Here is a 20,020-nt window from a genome sequence, read left to right as displayed (position 1 = left end):
ACTTTATGTTTGATGACAAAGATCGAAAAGGGTAGAGAACATTTACGTCCAACGAAAGGGATTGGTGCGATTCGGTGCATAACCATACTCATTTGTTGGCAATTGGCATTATTAATTGGATAATATTTCCTACACGTAATGTGTGGTTGAATAACCCCACAATGTCTCCACTTTATTATACACATAGGGTGGGAACAACCAGTGCACATCTACTCAATGGTCTTCGGCTATTAGAATTCGGTTCCTACCCGGTTGGAGGACATGCATCCACATGTATTTTGGTTTTTTTTCTTTGGGACGGGGGTGGTGGTGTTAGGGTTCAGATGTAAAAATTTCCTCATTCCTCTCGATCTAATCAGGGATGGAGACTATTTTGGTAGGGGAGAGGAGTGAAGTCTCCATCCTAACCCCACCTAAGGATTAAAATATCGACACATATTATATCGGTATCCGTAATATGCTACGACTGGTACGATACACCGTATTCATGTGTATCAATGTGTATCACACCATATCGGTCGATATAGACTGATATTATTCGATACGCACTGATATGCATGCATCTATTATTTTGTCTAAAAAGCGCTATTATAGATTCAAACTCAAGCGTTAGCGCACACATGCCACTATGCGCTAAGATTCTAAGCCACTATGCTAGAATTTATTTTGTGATATTAACTAAAATAAAATACATTTTATTAACTTTATCATTAACATGAACCTATGTTTATGTTTATGTTCAATAATTCTAACTTAAAATAAATAAATAATATTAAAATTACTACTTTATAAACATTAATGAAGTAAACTGATGGAGGGTGATTTGACCCGACCTCGTAACTAAGGGACATGTGGATATGGCTCGACGTAAGTGACAGCTCAGCATGACAGCTTGGCCACAACTTGGCGTAATGAGCTCACTGAAACCCCAGTAGAACAGCTCGCCGCAAGACAGCTCGCTACAGAACGGCTTGCTGCAAGGCAGCTCGCTACGAAGGAGTTCGTTACAAGGGAGCTCGCTATTGAATAACCCGGAGTCTTCTGGTAACGTCTTATCTGACAAGACCGTGCTTTTCAGTATGCTCCCACGTCTCTTGTCCGGCGGCGCAGCACTTGCCAGTCCAGAGGACTGTGCCCATGTCTCACGTCAGGCGGCGTTGTGTACACCGACATTGCATAACGTCTCTCAGGTGACAGGACCATACCTTGCGACAGATACTTGCGCCAATCAAATCAGTCTAATGAATAACGGTTGTAGCAGAGAACCAGAGACGGTTACACCCGATTTGTAGCGCATTAATATATAAGGGCTCCGACCCCCAAGAAAAAAAGGTAATTGAATTTTTGGTAATTGAGTAATGCACATCCCCACTCTTAGCTCGTCATTACTCTCTAAGCTTTTCTCTCAAAGTTCTAATTTAAGCATCGGAGTGTTCCTGTCGGGCGAGCTCCTCGGGAATCCTTCATCTTCTCCTTCTCAAGTGCTGTCCGTTGCCAGATAGGAGTGAGGCCTCTTCCAGCTAGGAGTGATCAGATCGCGCTACATCATAAACAATCTATCAAATCAAAAATTGTTTTTTACTTTCAATAAATTTATACAAATAAAAATATTAATAATAGATAATTATTTTAGTACTTAAATTTCATAAATTTGTACATTATATGTATCTTCAAATTTTATATATTTGTTTATAAATTATTCATTTATATTTTAATTTATACTAAAAATAACATATTTATTATTTACAAAAAAAATTGTTTACAAAATATTCAAGAATATAATATTAAATTGAATTTATCAAATCCACTAATTTAAATTTATGTAAAAATGATTTATTATTTCAGAAAAAACTATAAGAAATAAAAATGTTAATAATGGGATCATTACTTTAATAATTACAAATTATGAATTTCATATGATATGTATCTTAGAAATTTTAATAATTTTGATATACTTTTAGTTAAGATTAAAAGTAAAAATATGATAATAATATATGTATCTTAGAAAAATTATAAATTTCTTATGATCGTAATTTTGATATTATCAAACATTTCAAAATTTAATATTTAACTGACGTTTTTGTTAATGTTGAAAAATAAAAATATAAAATAATTATTATAGTAATTAAAATATAATAATTGCATATGTTTTGTGTCTTGGACTAATAGAATTTAACATAATAATAGTTTTGTGCATGTTTTACTTTGTAAAAACTATATAATATGAGTCTTGGAATCTTGATTGTTGGATTATCAATAGAATTGTAAGATATTTATGTATCTTGTTATATTAGTAATATATATCTTTATGTATTTATGCTTTATTTGTGGTTATATTGACTTTTAAAATTAGTATAATTAATGTATTTAAAAAAATTGTATCATTTTCGTAGCGTATCCATATGTTTTCATATTTTTCGTCTGTATTCATGCGTTTCCAAAGTATATCCGTATTCTTATCCAAACTATTCGATACGATACGATACCCGATACCGATACTTTGATCCTTGACCCCACCTGACCCCAATTGTATAATATTTTATTTATATTTTAAATTTTGAAAATAGTTGTGTAGAATTATAATAATGACACTACATATGTTGGACAAATTTCAATTTCTATGCTATCTATCTTGATGATTAGTAAAGTGTTAAACCAATTTAGATTAATGTTTTTTTATTTAAATAGATATATTTTTTGGAAAATGATGGTTCAGCATAGGGTCAGAATTTATAGGCCCAAAGTACTGCTGGGGTAGGTGCCAGCTTAAAATTGATGCCAATTCATGGGAGAATGTGAATTGTTGACATTTTGAATATTTATAACTCTGCAGTGAAAATCAGAAATCTACATTGAGCCTATTTGTACTTTTCCTTATATATATATATATATATATATATATATATATATATATATATTTTCAATCCAAGTTTTTAATTTAAAAAATTTGGAGATTTGGGTCTATAAGGAATTTATCTCCATTGAAAATTGGGGATAGAGGTTGCTTTTTCTCTCCAATGGGAATTGGGGTTGGCCGGTTTGGGATGGGAGTCCCGTTGGCATTCTTTGTGTTACTACTTACTCAAAACGAACCTTTGCTCCTTTTTAAAATGAACAAGAACGAATTCCTTTCTGTTTAATGTTTAGATAAGTCCTAGGTATTATCTAAGTAAACATAAGTTCTATCGTTGTTGTTCATCATCGAGTGTTTTAACTTTTAAGAATTTCGAATGATGCTAATAATTATTAGAAAGAAAAAGTTATAATAATTGTTTTTCCAATATTGCCTTTTTGATAGTAGTAGTTTTGAGTGCAATAATGTTTTAAAATAACTTTTACGACATCTAATTACTTTATCAAGAAGAACAAATTCCCTCTTGAACTTTTTTCTTAACACTTTTTGCCCATCCAATATAATATTATCATTGACGGTTCTCCTCAATATTTCTGCCCTCGATGTAAACATCACATCTAATGCCATTATTTGTACGTAACATCTTTTTATCATTCCTCTTCTCCCCTAGGTATGGTTTTCAAAACCGGATCAGACCAGAAAAACCGGGAATCGGATCGGTTTCCGATTTCGGTTTTCTCCAAAATCAAAAATTTGTTCAAAATCATTGATTTTGGTTAGCAAATTGTTAACCCGAGTGGTTAACCGTTTGGACTGTTCAAACGGTTTTGATTGTTTTTTATTTTTTAATTTTTTTGTTAGAACGGGCCGATGATTCAGTTTGAATAGTTGGACCATTTGACCCGATAACTGAACCCCTAACTGATTCGGTCTCCGAGTCATTTTTAAAAACCATGCCCTACGTATAAGCTCTACCCTTTTGATATTTGATTCATAGTATGTATTTTGCATCAATACAAATTGGTCAAAGATAGGTATTATCACTTGTGACAGTCGCATGTGAGAGTTGTATGTTGATTTTTATTGATCAACCCATAATGTTTCAAATGGATTGAAATAGCAATGGTTAGTATGTAAAGTTTCATAAACCATTAAAATTTTATGAGGCATGCTATATATAAGATACTAGAGAATGGCTAGCTCCTATACTAATGTCATGTTTGGGAGTGCTTAAAAATAAGTGTTTATTTCGGTTATTAAGTACTTATTGTTATTTAGAAAATAAGCCCAAAATAAGTGCTTATTTTAAAAATAAGGGCTTATTTTTTAAGCCTAAATCCAGCTTTTTTTTAAGTGCTTATACAATAAGTACTTGTTCAAATTTTTCTTTCAAAATTAACCCTAGTTGAATTTTAAAATACCACTTATAAAATTATGCCTAGTTGAATTTTATAGAATTACTTTCGAAAAAATACTTCTATAAAAGTATTTTTGTAAAAGTACTTTTGTGAAAGTGATTTTGTAAAAGTGTTTTTATAAAAGTACTTTCATAAAAGTGCTTTTACATATGTGCTTTTATAAAAGTACTTTCACAAAAGTGCTTTCTAAATAATAACCCACTTAATGGATCCTACATTGTTTGAAATGAATTTTGTTTTCTTTTATAAGAGGGAGATAACCAATGTTTTCAACCAGTCGTTGACCCGATCGGTCGAACCGTTCGAACTATCACCCAATCAGGATTCCAGTTTGGTTTAGTCAAGACCCGCCAGACAGTCAAAAACCGTTGACTTGTTCAAGAACCATTCGACCCGGACGGTTCGACTATTGACCCGTTCGACTTGGTGATTAGGTCGTGGGTTGCACACTCAATACATGCAAACTTTCAGAGGCCATAACTTTGTACTCTGATATTCGATTGTGGTGATTTTTTTATATTGGATAACTTTTCGAGATCTATGCGTCCCAAGGCCCCGTAGGCGCCTTACCCCTCTATTTTCGCGAAAAAACCCTTTTTTTAGTCTCAGATTACAATTTTTAATATTTTTTATAAAAAAATTAAAAACTGAATTAAAATAATTAAATATAAAACAATACATATAACATATCTAAAACATATTTATACATAATTTATTACTAATACACATACCTGGAGTCAGCCTCCAAATCTGTTTTTAAAACAATGGAGATAACTACCGTTTGGAATTCGTACTTATTTTTTGAGTGGATTAACAAATGTTGGAGGAATGAAGCTTTTTTTGAAACTTTGTAAGTATGGATAGCCACTTTGAGATGCACGAAAAACAAGATATGCCACTTGTTTGAGGAAGAAGCTCTAATCTGGGTTTTAGATGTAGAGAGCTTAACTAATAACATAAAATACATATGCAATGCATAATTATTTGTCTCCAGGCAATGATCTCTGGATTGGAAGGTTTAAAATCGGCGCCCTGTAAAAAAACTAGAAGCATATTCAATCAGTGGTTACTGGAATTAACTTCAATGAAACCGTCCTGATTAGTGATTACCAACTGCCAGGGCATAATAATATCCTTCTGATATTGAAATTAATTATCATCTTAGCATTCAAGATTGAAGTTCTCTTTTTCTACATAACTATTAACATTTTTTACCACATGCATAACTATAACTCATGGCGTTGGTAAGTTTATTGAATATGAACCTGTGCCAATTAATAATATATGGTTTCTTGTATTGTAATTGTACCTTCGGCCCAGTTTGTTTGCGGTGCTATTTTAATTTGCATTTGTCTAAATGCATGTAAGTGCAAATAGGTTGATTTTGTTATATTTATTTGTCACAAGTAAAATGATGTGATCCCACCTTATATGAAAGAGAGAAGAGGTAGGAGGGCTATTTGTTTGAGAATGAGATAAGAAGTAAGATGACGTGGTCCTCTCTTTATATGGAGGAGAATTGATGTATGAGAAAGATGGTGCAAATTCTATATCAGTTTTAAAAGACTGTTTGGTTACAGTACAGATTTATTTGCATTAGTATAAATGTATGGGAATGCAAATGAAAAAAAAAATGTAAATTCTGGTTAAATTTTATTTTGGGTTTTACTTCATTCTATTTCAGATCTTATTTTACTTGATTTGTAATGCAATCAAATAAAATAACATAAATTTTGAAAAAGAAAAAACATAATTTGCACTACCATGATTTTGCATCAGCGCAAATAAATTCATATTACAACCAAACACATGCCAAACAGAAGTGAACGCAAAATTTTTTAAAGTAAAATAATTAACCCAACTGCTCCAATCTCAAAAGGCTCAAATTTTATTATATTTGGACTTGTTCAGAGGTCAATCGTATAGTCTTTAGACAAAAGCAAGTGCCAATGTCAGAGCCTTTGATGACACATTTGCTAATGCATGACAGCCCAGGCGGGTCAATGTGCTGGGGCACATTTCCTTTGTGCATGTTAGCAGTTTGGCTCTATATCTTGTTGGCATGTAGGCATATGGAATCATCTTTTTTACCTCTACTAAATTGAAGTATATAAAAGAATTTCAGTGAAAATCATTTTTTTGTATGCAATGATTTTTCATCGAAACAAAACAAGACCCAACGTAATACGGTGTAGGAGATTGTTTTGCTTTTATGTATTTAGTTTGAAGGAAAAGGTAAGAAACCTACATGATCCTACCTTTTCCTTCCAACCAAACGCGGGTTCGACAGACTATGATGTTGGAATGCCTTTCCAGTATCATGTCTTTATCGCATCACAGGGTTTTTCATATATGAAATATTACTTTTTTTTGTAGTTTTAAAATCATTAGAGTTAATTTGGCTTTGATTGACTTGGCTCACATAGAAATATCTTAAGGCTCTTTCTATTTCAATTTCATGTAACAAAGGATTGTGCATCCACACGAGTCCCAACTATTGAAATGAATTCCAATGTCTCTTATTCTTATTGGGTTATATTTGGTTATCCCTCTATTCAAATTCAATTCGATCTGTTTGCAGCCCAAATTAGGATGGCCATTAAAACAAAAGTAACCTGGCACATGGAATGCTTATTTAACCATTTCATATTTTCTTGGCATAGAGGACCTTTTTGAAGTAGCCATGACTCGTGACCCTATTATCCCCAAACCTTCTTTTGCGGGGGATTAAATCCTCTTGACACATTTAGGGTCTATTCATTTCCTTTTAATCTTACAATTTTTTTTTGTTTTTTAATGATATCCCTAAAACACAAACAAAAATTCTTATATACAAGGTTAAAATAAATATTTAACAATTTTTAGAATATAAAATTCAGAAATCATAACAACATTTTATGCATTTAGATTTGAAAGGAAAGAAAAATTTATCAATATCAATATACCTTTTAATGTAATTATTGCACTTTCAAATAACAAGTATTTACTTTCAAATCTTCATTAATAATGCTGGCATGTGGATTTCTTTTATTTTTTTAATGAACTCATTGGGATTTTGAACAGAATTTGGAGGATTAGATGTCAACCAGCTGTAATGGGGTTGCTTGCCAACCAAAGCAGAAGATAGGTTAAGGTAGTATGTCCCCCAGCTAACCAGATATATGGATAATTGTGGATCTGATGTGTTGAGGCCCCATATATATATAATACCATTAAGATGCATTTGGTTTGATAGAAGGCAAGAGACAAACTGAAAGTCAAAGGGGGAAGTTATTACCGAATTTTGTGGGTTACTTGTAAGGTCCAATATTTCTTTAAGAATTTCTTTCAACTTTCTATTTATTTATATTTTTCTATTAAACCAAAAGTAACCTTATAGTGCTGGTTGAGGCTGTCGAGTAAGGAGCGTATGCATGATGAGAGAAAGGAGTTTGAAAGAAGAGCCTTTATTTTTTGTAGGTCACTGGTAAGGCCCACACTGAACGACTTTATATAAAGACTGGCAGACTGCCATCCATCCAGGCACTATTTTGGCCCAAAACCATCCAACCTGTATTGAATACGTACTTCATAGCAGCTAAACCCCGGAGTCACGGACACCCCCAACATCATTCATTCTATGTTTGGTTTAAGGAAAAGGTAGGGATAGGGAAAGGAAGGTAGAAATAAGGAAACTTATACCAGGTTTGTAAAGATTTCTCTATTTTTTTTTTCAAATCAAACACAGCCTAAAAGTTTCACATTGAAAATCAAGATTTTTGACGAGTATCGTGAAAGCAATCACGCTGCATACCACCTTGCTCCTTTCAAGCAAAGTAATTAGGAAGTAATGACATTGACCTAAGTTCGGGTTGGCAAGGTGCCAAGTTGGTGGTTGTGGTGGAGACCTGAGATTGAATCCCACCTATACTTGGGTTGGGGGATGGGCTATCTCCGTTATATGGTGCCCTTCAAAAAGAAAAAGAAAAAATCTTAAGGTTGTACATATTTCCCTTTCTTTCACTTCCTTACCTTTTCCTTCAGGCTTCGTTTGGTTTGTGGGAAGATTTGGGTGGGATGGAATGGGAAGGTGTAAAAATTTAACTTTCCATTGTTTGGTTTATATGGGAAAAGTACCTCCACTTCGCCAGAATGAGAGAGAGATGGGAGTGCTGAGAAAGCAGATTGTTGCTGCCGAGAGTTACATCAACGATTAGAGAAAGAAGGAAAATCAAAGGGGAGGAAGATGGGGAGAATAGGAAGAAGAAGGTGAGGGAGAAGAGAGAAGAGGAAGATGGAGGGAGAGATAGAGATAGAGAATAGATCGGGAGAGGAGATCGTCATTCTTCTGCCACCGCATGGTGAAGAAAACGGTGAAGGATTGTTGCCATCGCACTAGTTCTCTTGCTGGTTCGTCATCATTTCTCACCTTATTTCTTTTTGGTGCGACCCCGATTACAAGATTTTGGGATCTTGCATCCCACGTTTTTCTCATCCCATCCCCCTATTTCCCTCAAAAAAAAAAAAAAAAAAGAGGAAAAGGAATATTTTTAGAATATTCCCTTTTTCTCATCCCCATCCCACAAACCAAACGGAGCCTCAAAGTTCAAACTAAACATAGCCTTAAAGTTGACTAAACCTCGACCAAAGGGTTGGACAAGGGCAAATTTACTATTTAATCAAATTAATTAATTGACTCTTTGGGGGCTTTTTTTTTGGATTTTGAGAGGGGGAAAATATGGTCAATGGGCTTTTGGTTCCCATTGACCAAGGATCCCATGTTTTTTTTTTTTCAGGTTAATGTGGGGACCAAGGAAAGTTTATTTTCCTGGGTATCCCATCTCCTAGGGGTAGATAACTTTCCCACTTGGGGGTGGGGAGGGGGAATTTCCAACACTTGAATGGGACAAAAATGCTCATTTTAATAATAATTTTTTTTATAGTTAAAATGGTCATTTTCTTTTTTGCTTGGGAAATAAAAGAATATGGGTAAATACACTTACCTAAGTAATTGCATTTACTCGGGTAAATAATTTACCGAAAAACGAACAAGGTCTTTGAGGGGTCTATACAAAAATTTATCTATTAGTGTTATATAAAACAAATACTTGCCTTGATGTTGGTACAATTCAGTTAAATTTGATTATATAACATTAATTTATATCTTTGTCATTTAATTATAGCATGATTATTAAAAAAAATAATTATAGCACGTGCCCTCACACTACTATGTATTATTTAAAGCAAAATTTTGAAATTCATAAAAATTAAAATTGATTATATAATATTAACTTTTTTTTAACCCTTTTACTTGCATACATACGCCTGCCCCAAGATAAAAATAATTAAAAAAAATCATTTTTAGCAAAAAATGTTGAAGGTGATATGTGGTGAAGTGCATCGTAAATGTTTTTGGTTTACCATAATGCAAGAGAGAATAGAAAGCTGAGGGGAAATATTTTAATGAATTGTTTGTTCATAAACCAAACGGAGCCCAGAAATCTGGAATTGCTTTTTTTTTTAATATATATATATTTTTTTAAATAGAGAAAATTCTACTTTGATACCTTGAACTTTGGGGGTAGTTTCAAGTTAGTACCTAGACTTTCAAATGTGTCACTGCAGTACCTAAATGTTCACAAAGTGTCAAGTTGGTCCCTACTCCCTACCATTAACCGATTGTTAGTTATCTAATGAAAATATCAAAACTACCTTTCAAAAGAATACACTATTCATTGTCTTCTACCTTGAGACTGGACCAGTTATCTTCAAAGAAAAAGAGAGAAAAAAACATGAAATATGATAGAGGGAAGCACTAATTGAAAGCAAAGAAATAATTAGACAAGAATGTGTTTCAAATCTAAAGGTAGAAGATAATGACTTCATTAATCTAAAATCAAAAACACCTCAATCAATTCATGAACAATGTCTTTTTTAAGGGTAGTTTTGACATTTTCAACAGATAATTAATAGCATGGAGCAAGGTTTTAAAAACCGACCTAGAAACGAAACCGGTCTAGGTATCAATTTTCAGGTCAGCTGTTCGACCGTCTGGGTTGAACGGTTTGTATATTAGGGTTAGGGAAAATATTTTATATGAGATTTTAAAAAGGAGAATTGGAGTGGAAGAGATGTCGGTTGAGAAAGAAAAAAAAAAGAAAGAAGAAAAGAAAGGAAGAAAGGAAGAAAGGAAGAAAGGAAGGAGAATGGAAAAAAAAAATAAAAGAAGAGAAAGGAAATGAAGGAGGGAAGAAGAACGAAGAGGGGGAGGATGGTTTGATGTCACCGGTGATGGTGAAGTGGCAACAACAGATACAGATCTGAGGTATGAGTTCTCGGATCTCAGATTCGAGATTCTCTGCAACATCTTCTTCTTCTTCTTCCACAGATCTTAGACACGAACTCATATATGAGACACAAACTCAGATATGAATTCGTGTGTTTCTCCCTGCATCTTTATACTGTGAACTGCTGTTAGGTCAAATGAGTTGACAGTTTAACTGTCTGGGTCAGCGATTTTCTGACAAAATCAATGATTTTTTACCCAAAAGCGAATTAGGGGTGAAACGGAACTAGTTGCTTAGATGGTTTCCGGGCCGAACGGCCCGACCATCCGGGTCAACGACGGTTCAAAAACATTCACATCGAGCAACTTGTTACTTTTTGAAAGTTTAGGTAGTATATTAATACGTTCAAAAGTTTGAATACTAATTAGACACTACCCCAAATTTCAGTAAAATTTTACTTTTAAATATTAATAACTGAACGCGCTTTCTCACGTCTTTTAACTCCCAAGTCTCCCATCTCCCATCTCCTGCTCTGCTCTACTACTTGCCTCTGAGCCAACGCGGCATTTTGATTTTTTTTCCTAGTAGCAGTATCTTGTTAATATTTGATATTTCCACTAACCTGTACCAGCTTATATATTTAACAAATAAATATTTAAATAGGATTTTCAGTCTGTTTATCTCTCTCTCATTCTTAAAATCTTTTGATCAAAATGGGGAATTGCTGCTCAGACGACGCCGGCGGACGAGCGGCAGTCGGAGGCACGACTGCTTCTCATAGTAATCCCGCTGAAGGACCCAACGATGCTGTTGATTTCTTCCTTAAGTCACGTGGCTACGGCCTCTATACTCAGATCGAGGTTGGTTTTACAGTCGTCGCTCGAATTGAGCTACCTATCTCAGCAAACCCTATTTTTTCTTTAATGAGAACAAGATGAGTTGTCTATTATCATGTTTAGGTGATACTTGTGGTCAATATTATGTTCAAGTAGTTAATTTCTGGTTACGTGTACCAGAATTTCGACGAGGTTTCTCTCTCCAGTTCGAGCTTAGTTGAGTGAGATCTTCGTATCGAATCATCCTGCAACTCAGTTGCAATAGATGTTCAATTGGATTGTTGTGATAGACTATATAGTGAGGATCTCGGATATTTGGATGTCGCACTCTGGGATGAGCAAAACATTCACTCTGCGTTTCACAGGCTTACAATTTCGCTTTTTTGAGAAGACTTGAGTATTCTAAAGATAGGAACTAGTGTTCCTGATTTTCTCTTTTGTAGTTCTAACTTAGGTAGTAGAAAACATTACTGTATCTTCACAGTGATTGGGGGACAGTACTAGGCAGACAAATGATCATTTTCAGTTCGTGGTATGGATCCATGAATAGGGAGAGTCAGAGACAGTGTTTATCATATCATATATTATTCTGTTTACGCACACATATATTGCTTTGCACATGGAAATTTAGATGTCCATTATCCCCTTCTTTCACTAGAAGGTGACAATGGTTTAAACCGTTTTCCATTTTCATTCTCCTTAGTGTGTGCGTGTGTGTGCAACCGATTACTAATTCTGCATCCATTTTTTTTTTTTTTTGTTGGGTAAAATCCTGCATCTGAAGGAGCCATATTTTCATGCTTGAAGTTATTATTTCTGCAAGAAACCTGGTTGGATCTCCTTGGAGGTTGACTTAAATTTTAATCACTCACTGAAAGGCTTAACTTGTTTCTCTAGGTTCTGTTTTTATTTTATCATTAATTCCCATGAACATAATATTGACATTGATAACAGGTTTAACAGATGATTGCAGATTGTGATCACTAACCAGCAAGTGACAATAAGTTTCTCTCTGTTATTTATGCTAGTAACAATAAGTTTCTTTCTTGCATCCATGGATGCGTGTTTTCCTCGCTTTTCTGAAAGCAAGTTTCTTTCTCACAGTTTGCCTGCAGAAGGTCTTCTCTTGTTTTGGGAATGGGGGTTTTCTATACTATTACAACTCTGAAGGTGGGCTGCAACTAGATGAGTGGGGTATTGGGCTGTTTCCTTCTGCAGGCCATGGCTGTCAGACAGTTCTGATTCTACTGTTTGCCACTTTGCCCATTTTTTTTGATTGGAAACAGTAACTTCACTAAAAATATTTCAAAGTACAACTGTCAACCCCAATAGTATGATGTTGACTCAAGTTACATAATCATTACAGCACTGCCCATCCTCCCTTACAGTCCCTTGTTTTGCTAAGGTATCCGCTAGCCCATTAACTGACCTTCTTGTCCACTTGAAGCACACACCAATCTCCCTCGTTATATTGAGTATTTCCTTTATCATCTGCCTATATTTCCATGCTCCCAAGCAACCTGACTGCATCCAACCAATTAGCAACTTTCTTTTTTGACAAATAAACCAATTAACAACTTAGAGTCCCCTTTAATCTCCATTTGGTGCAACCCCAATTGTTTTAAGTAAAGCCATCACCTCCACTCTCAATGAATGTCCCTCTCTTATTGGTCCCAAAAGCATAGCAATAATTCTGCCCTCTCCATCTCTAAATACTCCCCCAATACCCTATGGGCCCGGATTACCTATAGAGATTCCATCAGAGTTTAATTTTGACCTTTGGAATGTTGGCGGGAACCACAGTTCCTGTACCACAGGCGTTAGGGATGAGTTATTCTGTCCAGCAATCGATTTTCCAGCAAACATGGTGTTGCAATGAATTTTAGCCATCATTATTGTCCCAGTAATTTGGTTCCTTCTATCTTTGCAAAGTTGGAGATTGTGTCCAGTGGTGCTGGACATGAAGACATTTATTATTCTGGTGAACTGGTCTCCTGAAACCTTTGTGACGGGATTTGTTGCCACTCTGCTACTGGTGTTTCTGCTTCTGCAAAGAGTTGGATGGGTGAGAATTTGGGAGCAAATTGCAACCCTGTGGTTAACTATTTCTAACAAATTACACCTGGCATTGATGGGCGTGATTTTTGGCACTTCCTATGCACCTACCTACGTGGATCAATTGGATTTATTGGAAAAATTTTGGTAAATTATTGGGCAATTAGCTTTTTGTTGCCAAATGGTTTATCTTGTATCAGGGAGAACTGTTGTCACATTTGTAGGTGGAAGTCTTGGGCCTCTCCTGCAGCTTTGTTTGCTATGAAACTTTTTCTGGTTTTGCCATTGTTTTGTGTTTGCTATGGAAATATGCATTCCTAAAACCCATCTTTGATGGCTTTGCTTTAGTGCTCAGTCATGCTTTCGAGGGAGACACTTTTGCTGAAATGATTTCTGTTGGAGGCAAATGTCCCTCCATTCTTGGCATTTTCACGACTTTTGCTTCATTTGCAGAGGTTACCGTCATTCTCCTGATGCTCATGGTTACCATCTTTTTCAACAAGATTAGTATGATTTAAAATATTGTATCTTTTTTACTTTTCTTGCTACTTGTATTCCCTGAGTTGTAATCTGAGCATTTTTTAATGAATTCTTCCCTGTGGCTTAAAAAAAAAAAGATCGCAGATTGTGAAGTTCATTAGGTAGGAAAGAAATGCATAACAGCCAGCTGGATTTGATCCCAGGTCTCTGTTATAACCAGCAGGAGACTTTGCCAGTGAGCTAGCTGGCACCCTCACCACAACAGTTTTGCTTGTGTCCATACTGTTTCGTTGATATGTTACCATGTTTAAGTTTCTTAAATCTTATCTATTAATTTTGCTTGCTTATAAGTATGCATTTTCAACTAAAGTTTTTATCTTCTTTTAGAACAGACTACAGACAGTAATTTTGTTACAAATACTATATGCAATGAGTGATAAATTTTGTAGTTCCTTCTTTATTTCCTTAGCAAAGCGAAAAAAAAAAACTGGGGAATTCTGTGGTTGTTGAAGTCTGAACTTTTATACTCCCTATCCTGTAGCTTGGCATAAGTCCATAGAATGATGAACTATGGGAGTTTTTGTTGGTTGCTTTCAGATTTATGACTATATAGCCAGACTGAAGGAAACACTTTAAGTGATTAGTTACTTGAATATGGGTCTGCTACTTGGATCATATTCTTTACCTAAAAAGACTATTCCTAAACTGTGGGCACCTGAGTGTAGAGAATGCTGGCATTTAGAAACTGTCCAATCCTTTCTTTTCCTTTTTGTAGTTATTACTATTGTGTTTAGCATGCTTTTGGTGATTTGTAATATTGAATTGACCTGAAAAAACATGTTTGACAGTTATCACTTTCTGCATCAAACTTGCGAGATCGGGATGCTCTATCCAAGGTTTGTTTTCTTAACTCTTAAAACTGTACAGAGGACTATAAATTACATCATTTTTTCATGATTATTCTAAGATGTTTTTTTGGTAGCCTTATTTGAGTAGTTTAGTATATAAATATGTTATGATTGCTGATAAGCCTGAAGTGCATTGGTTTTATACAACTACTTTTTGGTTAATGCTAATGAATTTATATAGTATTGCTACATAAATTTGTTGATTTTATATTTTTGATAGGTTAAATTTAGGGATTTTATTGTTATTGATAATCTCCTGAGAGGTTGTCCAACACAAAACTCATAAGGCATGTATAATTTGATTGATGACTCAATGCCATGACATTTGGATAAAACAGATCTAAATCCTTAACTAAAGAGTTTAAAGTACAAGCAAGGAAAATTCCACAGAATGTTTTATGAAAAATATGACTATGTTGTAAATTGTAATTGTAGTCTTGCAGAAAGTAGGAGTATATCTATGGGACATCTGGGCAAAATAACAGTGAATGACTGACTATAAGGTTGGATAAGTGTGAGATCCCTAGAAGCATCGATTGTAACATAGCAGAAAAGAAGCTACAAAATGTAAGGACCCATTGGTTTAGATTCGGGTAAGTCCAAAATCCTGAACCGACCCACTGAGCCGACCCGAACCGGTCATCAGACTCCTATATGGTTAAGAAAGTTGGACCGAATTAAGACCAGAGCCCTCGAGGATTATCCGGTTGAGATAGCAGACGATTCAGTCATCCCTAAAACACCCACCTTCGAGAACCAAGAAATTCCTGACACTCCCAACAGTCTCGAAGGAATAGGAAGAGAAGTAAATAAGCCTCCAATTCCTTGTTTGGATTCCTTTTTTTTTTTGATAAATGAGTAAAGTTTTATTAAATATTTAAACCAGCAAATACGAGTTACATGCAACCCATGGAAAGGCATGAGATGTGACCTTTCCTGAAGAAGTCTCTGATTCAGAAACAGAGATAAGCTCTTATTTCTCAGAAGAAGTCTCTGATGCCCATGAGGTGGCTCTTAGAAGGTCAAAGCTCTTATTCGAAGGGAGAGAAGTTTGGGGAAGCGTTGAGATTTTGCAGCCGATGTACTTAGTGAACCCAGATTATAGACTCGGGTCCGAACCGGGTTTTCTGTAGAAGGAATGAAGTTGTTTGTCGCCGGATTTCTCTGACCACAACCCAGGCTTTACCTTACCCTCCCCCTCTAACATTGCTTCTGAATCTTTAATTTCCTCACATGCTTCCCCTGTTCTCACTTTCAAACCTCTACTATCTGTGTTTCAGGTTCAAGTGCCTTGCTTTCCCAATCGATGACAAAGTCCTTCTCACACTCTGGGTCAGTGACAGGTGGTCCAAATAGCTAGAGTGGTGAAGAGCTTCAAGTGCATGAAAAAGGAGCAAAAGTTGGAGATGTGGGATTACAGGAGTTGTCCAGAAATTTGGGCATGACAGAAGTGAATGATGTAAGGGAATTTAGATGGGAAGGAGACACTAACAATAACAAAAGTAAGTGCATTTCGTCCAAGATAGGAACAGGGAGGAAGAAAGGGACAAACAGGGAACTGAAAAGACTCCAATGGCGTTTGACAAGTCAGAAGGTGAATTCACCCTCCGGTGCGGGAAATAGGGTTGGTAAGAGAAAGAGTGTGGTAGAGCTTCCATGAAGATTCTAAGCTGGAACGTAAGGGGTTTGGGAGGAGAGATGAAAAGAAGCATAGTGAAAGAAACCCTTAAGAGGGAAAATCCGAATATCATCATCCTACAGGAAACTAAAAAGGATTTGGTGGATAGGAAATTAATAAAAGCTGTATGGGGATTAAGAGGGAAGAAATGGGCAACCTTGCCAGCCATTGGGACAGCAGGAGGAATCATCATCGCATGGAGAGAGGAGGTGGTTTTAGGAACAGAAATAGATGCTGGAGAGTTCCTCCATCTCTGTCTTGTTTTCAAATGTACCAGATGGCTTCAACTGGATTCTGACAGGAGTGTACGGGCCCAACTCCCCTCGGGACAGAGTGAGATTTAGGGAAGAGCTTGATTCTCTCCACGAATTTGAAGACTTCCCGTGGTGTATTGGAGGAGACATCAATGTCACAAGATTCAGCCACGAAAGCACTAATAGTAGAAGAATCACCAGAAGCATGAGAGAGTTCTCTGATTTCATAGCAAGACACAACATCCATGATCTCCCCCTTTGCAATGGAAGGTTTTCCTGGTCGAATATGCAGGAGAATTTGATCAGTTGTAGGATTGATAGATTCCTGATAACTACAGATTGGGAGGAGCACTTCCCTGACTTATTCTAAGAGATCCGACTTAGGTGTACATCCGATCATTGGCCAATTGTGTTAGAAACTGAAGTCTTAAAAAGAGGAAAGCACCCCTTTAGACTAGAGAAGGTTTGGACTCTACATAAAGATTTCAAATCTAATGTGGCCTCTTGGTGGGAGGAGTGAGGTGGACGGTTGGGCTGGGTTTTGTTTTTTTCAGAAGTTAAAGTACCTAAAGAGGAAGCTAAAATCATGGGGAAAGGAAGAGTTCAAAGCATTTGCTGAAGAAAAAAATAAGTTAATTCAGGAATTGGATGAGTTAGACTGCAAGGAACAAGATGGGAATTTAGATGGCCAAGGGAGAAGAAGGGAGGAACTAAGGAAAGAGTGGGAAAAGGTAGTTAGGAGGGAAGAAGTATACTAGAGGCAAAGATCTAGAGTAAAATGGTTGAAGGAAGGGGATAAAAATTCAAGATTTTTAAATAGCAATGCCATAGGAAGACGAAGAAAAAATTACATCTCAAAACTGAAGGGGGCACAAAGAGAAGTGGAGGAACAAGAGGAGACAGTGGAGCAGTTTCTGAATTTTTTTAAGGAGCTGTACATAAAGAGTAACATCAAATCCTTTTACTTGTCTAACTGGGAAGGAAGTTGTTTGTCGGAGGGACAACAAGCTTGGCTAGAAAGGGAGTTTGAAGAACGGAAAGTTAAGGAAGCGGTTTTTGGTATGGATGGAAACAAATCTCCTGGTCCGGATGGTTTTCCTTTGTTCTTCTATCAATTGTGTTGGGATATAATCAAATCGGTCTTAATGGAAGTGTTCAAGGATTTCTTCAATTCAGCCATCATAAACAAAGGTAGCAATTCAACATTCATCACCTTAATCCCAAAGAAAGAAGGAGTTTTGGAAGTAAAGGACTTTAGGCTAATAAGTTTGGTGGGCAGTATTTATAAAATTGTGGCTAAAGTGCTGGCAGGCAGACTAAAGGAAGTGCTTAGAGATCTAATCTCCAATAGTCAATATGCTCTTGTAAAAGGAAGGCAAATCATTGATAGTATTTTAGTGGACAATGAATGTGTTGAAGACAGAAGACAAAAAGGCAAGTCTGGAGTGATTATAAAACTCGATTTGGAGAAAGCATATGACAAAGTTGACTGGGACTGTGTACTAAATCTGTTGGAGTTAAGAGGTTTTGGAAGAAGATGGGTGTGTTGGATAAAAGGGTGCCTCAATTCTGCTCGGTTCTCGGTGCTGATAAATGGAGAACCAAATGGTTATTTTCAGGCAAGTCGGGGTCTTAGGCAAGGCTGCCCCCTTTCCCCTTTTTTCTTTACTCTGGTTGTAGACATTCTCAGTCACTTCATTGAGAAAGCAAAAAGCCTAAACCTCTTGAAAGGGTTTAAAGTTGGAAGAGACTCAATTCACTTGTTCCATTTGATTTTTGCTGATGACATCATTGCGTTTTGGAGGCTGATCTGGGTTCTATCATTAACTTGAAAAAGGTCCTTGTGTGTTTCGAGAAAGTTATAGGTCTCCAAGTAAAATTTTCCAAGAGCAGCATTGTGGGGATAAACATAAGTGAAAGTTTGGTAAACAGCTTCAAGGCTATCCTAGGTTGTAAAGTGGAGACTTTTTCGATCTCGTACTTGGGGTTGCCTCTCGGAGGGAATCCAAGAAGCTAAAGCTTCTGGGAACCAGTAGTGGAAAAGTGTGAAAAAGACTGGCAACTTGAAAGAAAGGCTATCTTTCAAAAGGAGGAAAGCTCACTTTAATAAAGGCTTCCTTGGCTAACCTACCTAGTTACTATATCTCAGTGTTCCAAATCTTGGCCAAGATCAGAAATAAAATTGAAAAGCTGCAGCGTGACTTCTTGTGGGATGGGGGTGGAGAGAAAAAAAACCACTTAGTCAGTTGGGACTTAGCTTGTAGACCAAAGGAAGCTGGAGGACTTGGAATAGGAAGGATCAAGGAAAAAAATGTAGCACTTCTGGGGAAGTGGCTGTGGCAGTTTCCTCTAGAATCAAACGCCCTTTGGACCTCGGTTATAATCAGCAAATACGGAAAGAATGCCAATGGTTGGGACAGCAAGGTCACCTTGAATCGAACAAAAGCCTCTAACCATTGGAAAGGTATTTGCTCCATTAGTCCATTTATGATATCTTTATTTCCTTTATTAGATATAAAGTAGGGGATGGGGCCAAAATCAAATTTCTCTAGCCAACAGATTTCCTTGTCTTTTCAATCTCTCCCAAAACAGAGAAGCTACTTTAGTCTCCTGTATTTCAGATTCAACCCTTGCTTCAAACTGGAACCTAAACCTAAGAAGACACTCAAGGGATGTGGAGATTGAGGATCTTGCCGAACTCCTACATGCCTTAAGAGAAGTCTATGTTTCCCCTTCAAACCAAGACCAACGAATCTGGAAGCTCCATCCACCCGGTAAGTTCACAACTAATTCCTTTTTCAGAGCCTTGGTATCGGGTGACACAAACTATGGATTCCCTTATAGAAGAGTTTGGATTGCTCATGTACTCTCGAGAGTCTCTTTTTTTGTGTGAGAGGCTTGCTTGGGGAAAATAAACACCTATGATCTTTTACAAAAAAAGCTCAACGGAAGGCTGTACATTTCTCCCCATGTCTGTATCCTTTGTCTCAGTAATGGTGAGTCGGCAGACAATCTCCTCTTACATTGCTCAGTAATGAGGAAGATATGGCTTTACTTAACCTAGTAGGGTACAGCTGGGTTTTCCTGGAAGACAGAAGATTTCTTTAGACAATGGCAAGGAAGTGGACTAGGCAAACGGGAGAGAATATGCTGGCATACGGCAGCTCAAGCAGTAATGTGGGGTGTTTGGTAAGATTGAAACAGTCGCATTTTCAATAATAAAGCTAGATCACTTGGAGACTTAATCTCTCATATAATATACATGTGCAAT

General features: G+C 36.2%; 1 protein-coding gene across 2 annotated transcripts in view; it reads left to right on the top strand.

Moving 5' to 3' along the window:
• Nucleotides 1–11,028: 11,028 nt before the first annotated feature.
• LOC104591866 (protein BONZAI 1-like) overlaps nt 11,029–20,020 on the top strand; it is a 30,111-nt gene continuing 21,119 nt past the window's right edge. Inside the window, exons 1-2 of one of the 2 annotated variants that reach the window (XM_010250941.2) lie at nt 11,029–11,398; nt 14,758–14,805. In XM_010250941.2, the coding sequence (XP_010249243.1) occupies nt 11,252–11,398; nt 14,758–14,805 (195 nt within the window). In that variant the 5' untranslated portion in view covers nt 11,029–11,251. The remainder of the gene's footprint in view (nt 11,399–14,757; nt 14,806–20,020) is intronic. The other variant, XM_088903109.1, reaches the window with a different exon arrangement.

Source organism: Nelumbo nucifera, chromosome 4 (genome assembly GCF_055504915.1).
Source record: "Nelumbo nucifera cultivar China Antique chromosome 4, China Antique-T2T, whole genome shotgun sequence".
Lineage (NCBI taxonomy): Eukaryota > Viridiplantae > Streptophyta > Magnoliopsida > Proteales > Nelumbonaceae > Nelumbo > Nelumbo nucifera.
This window is presented reverse-complemented; position numbering and strand designations above follow the sequence as displayed.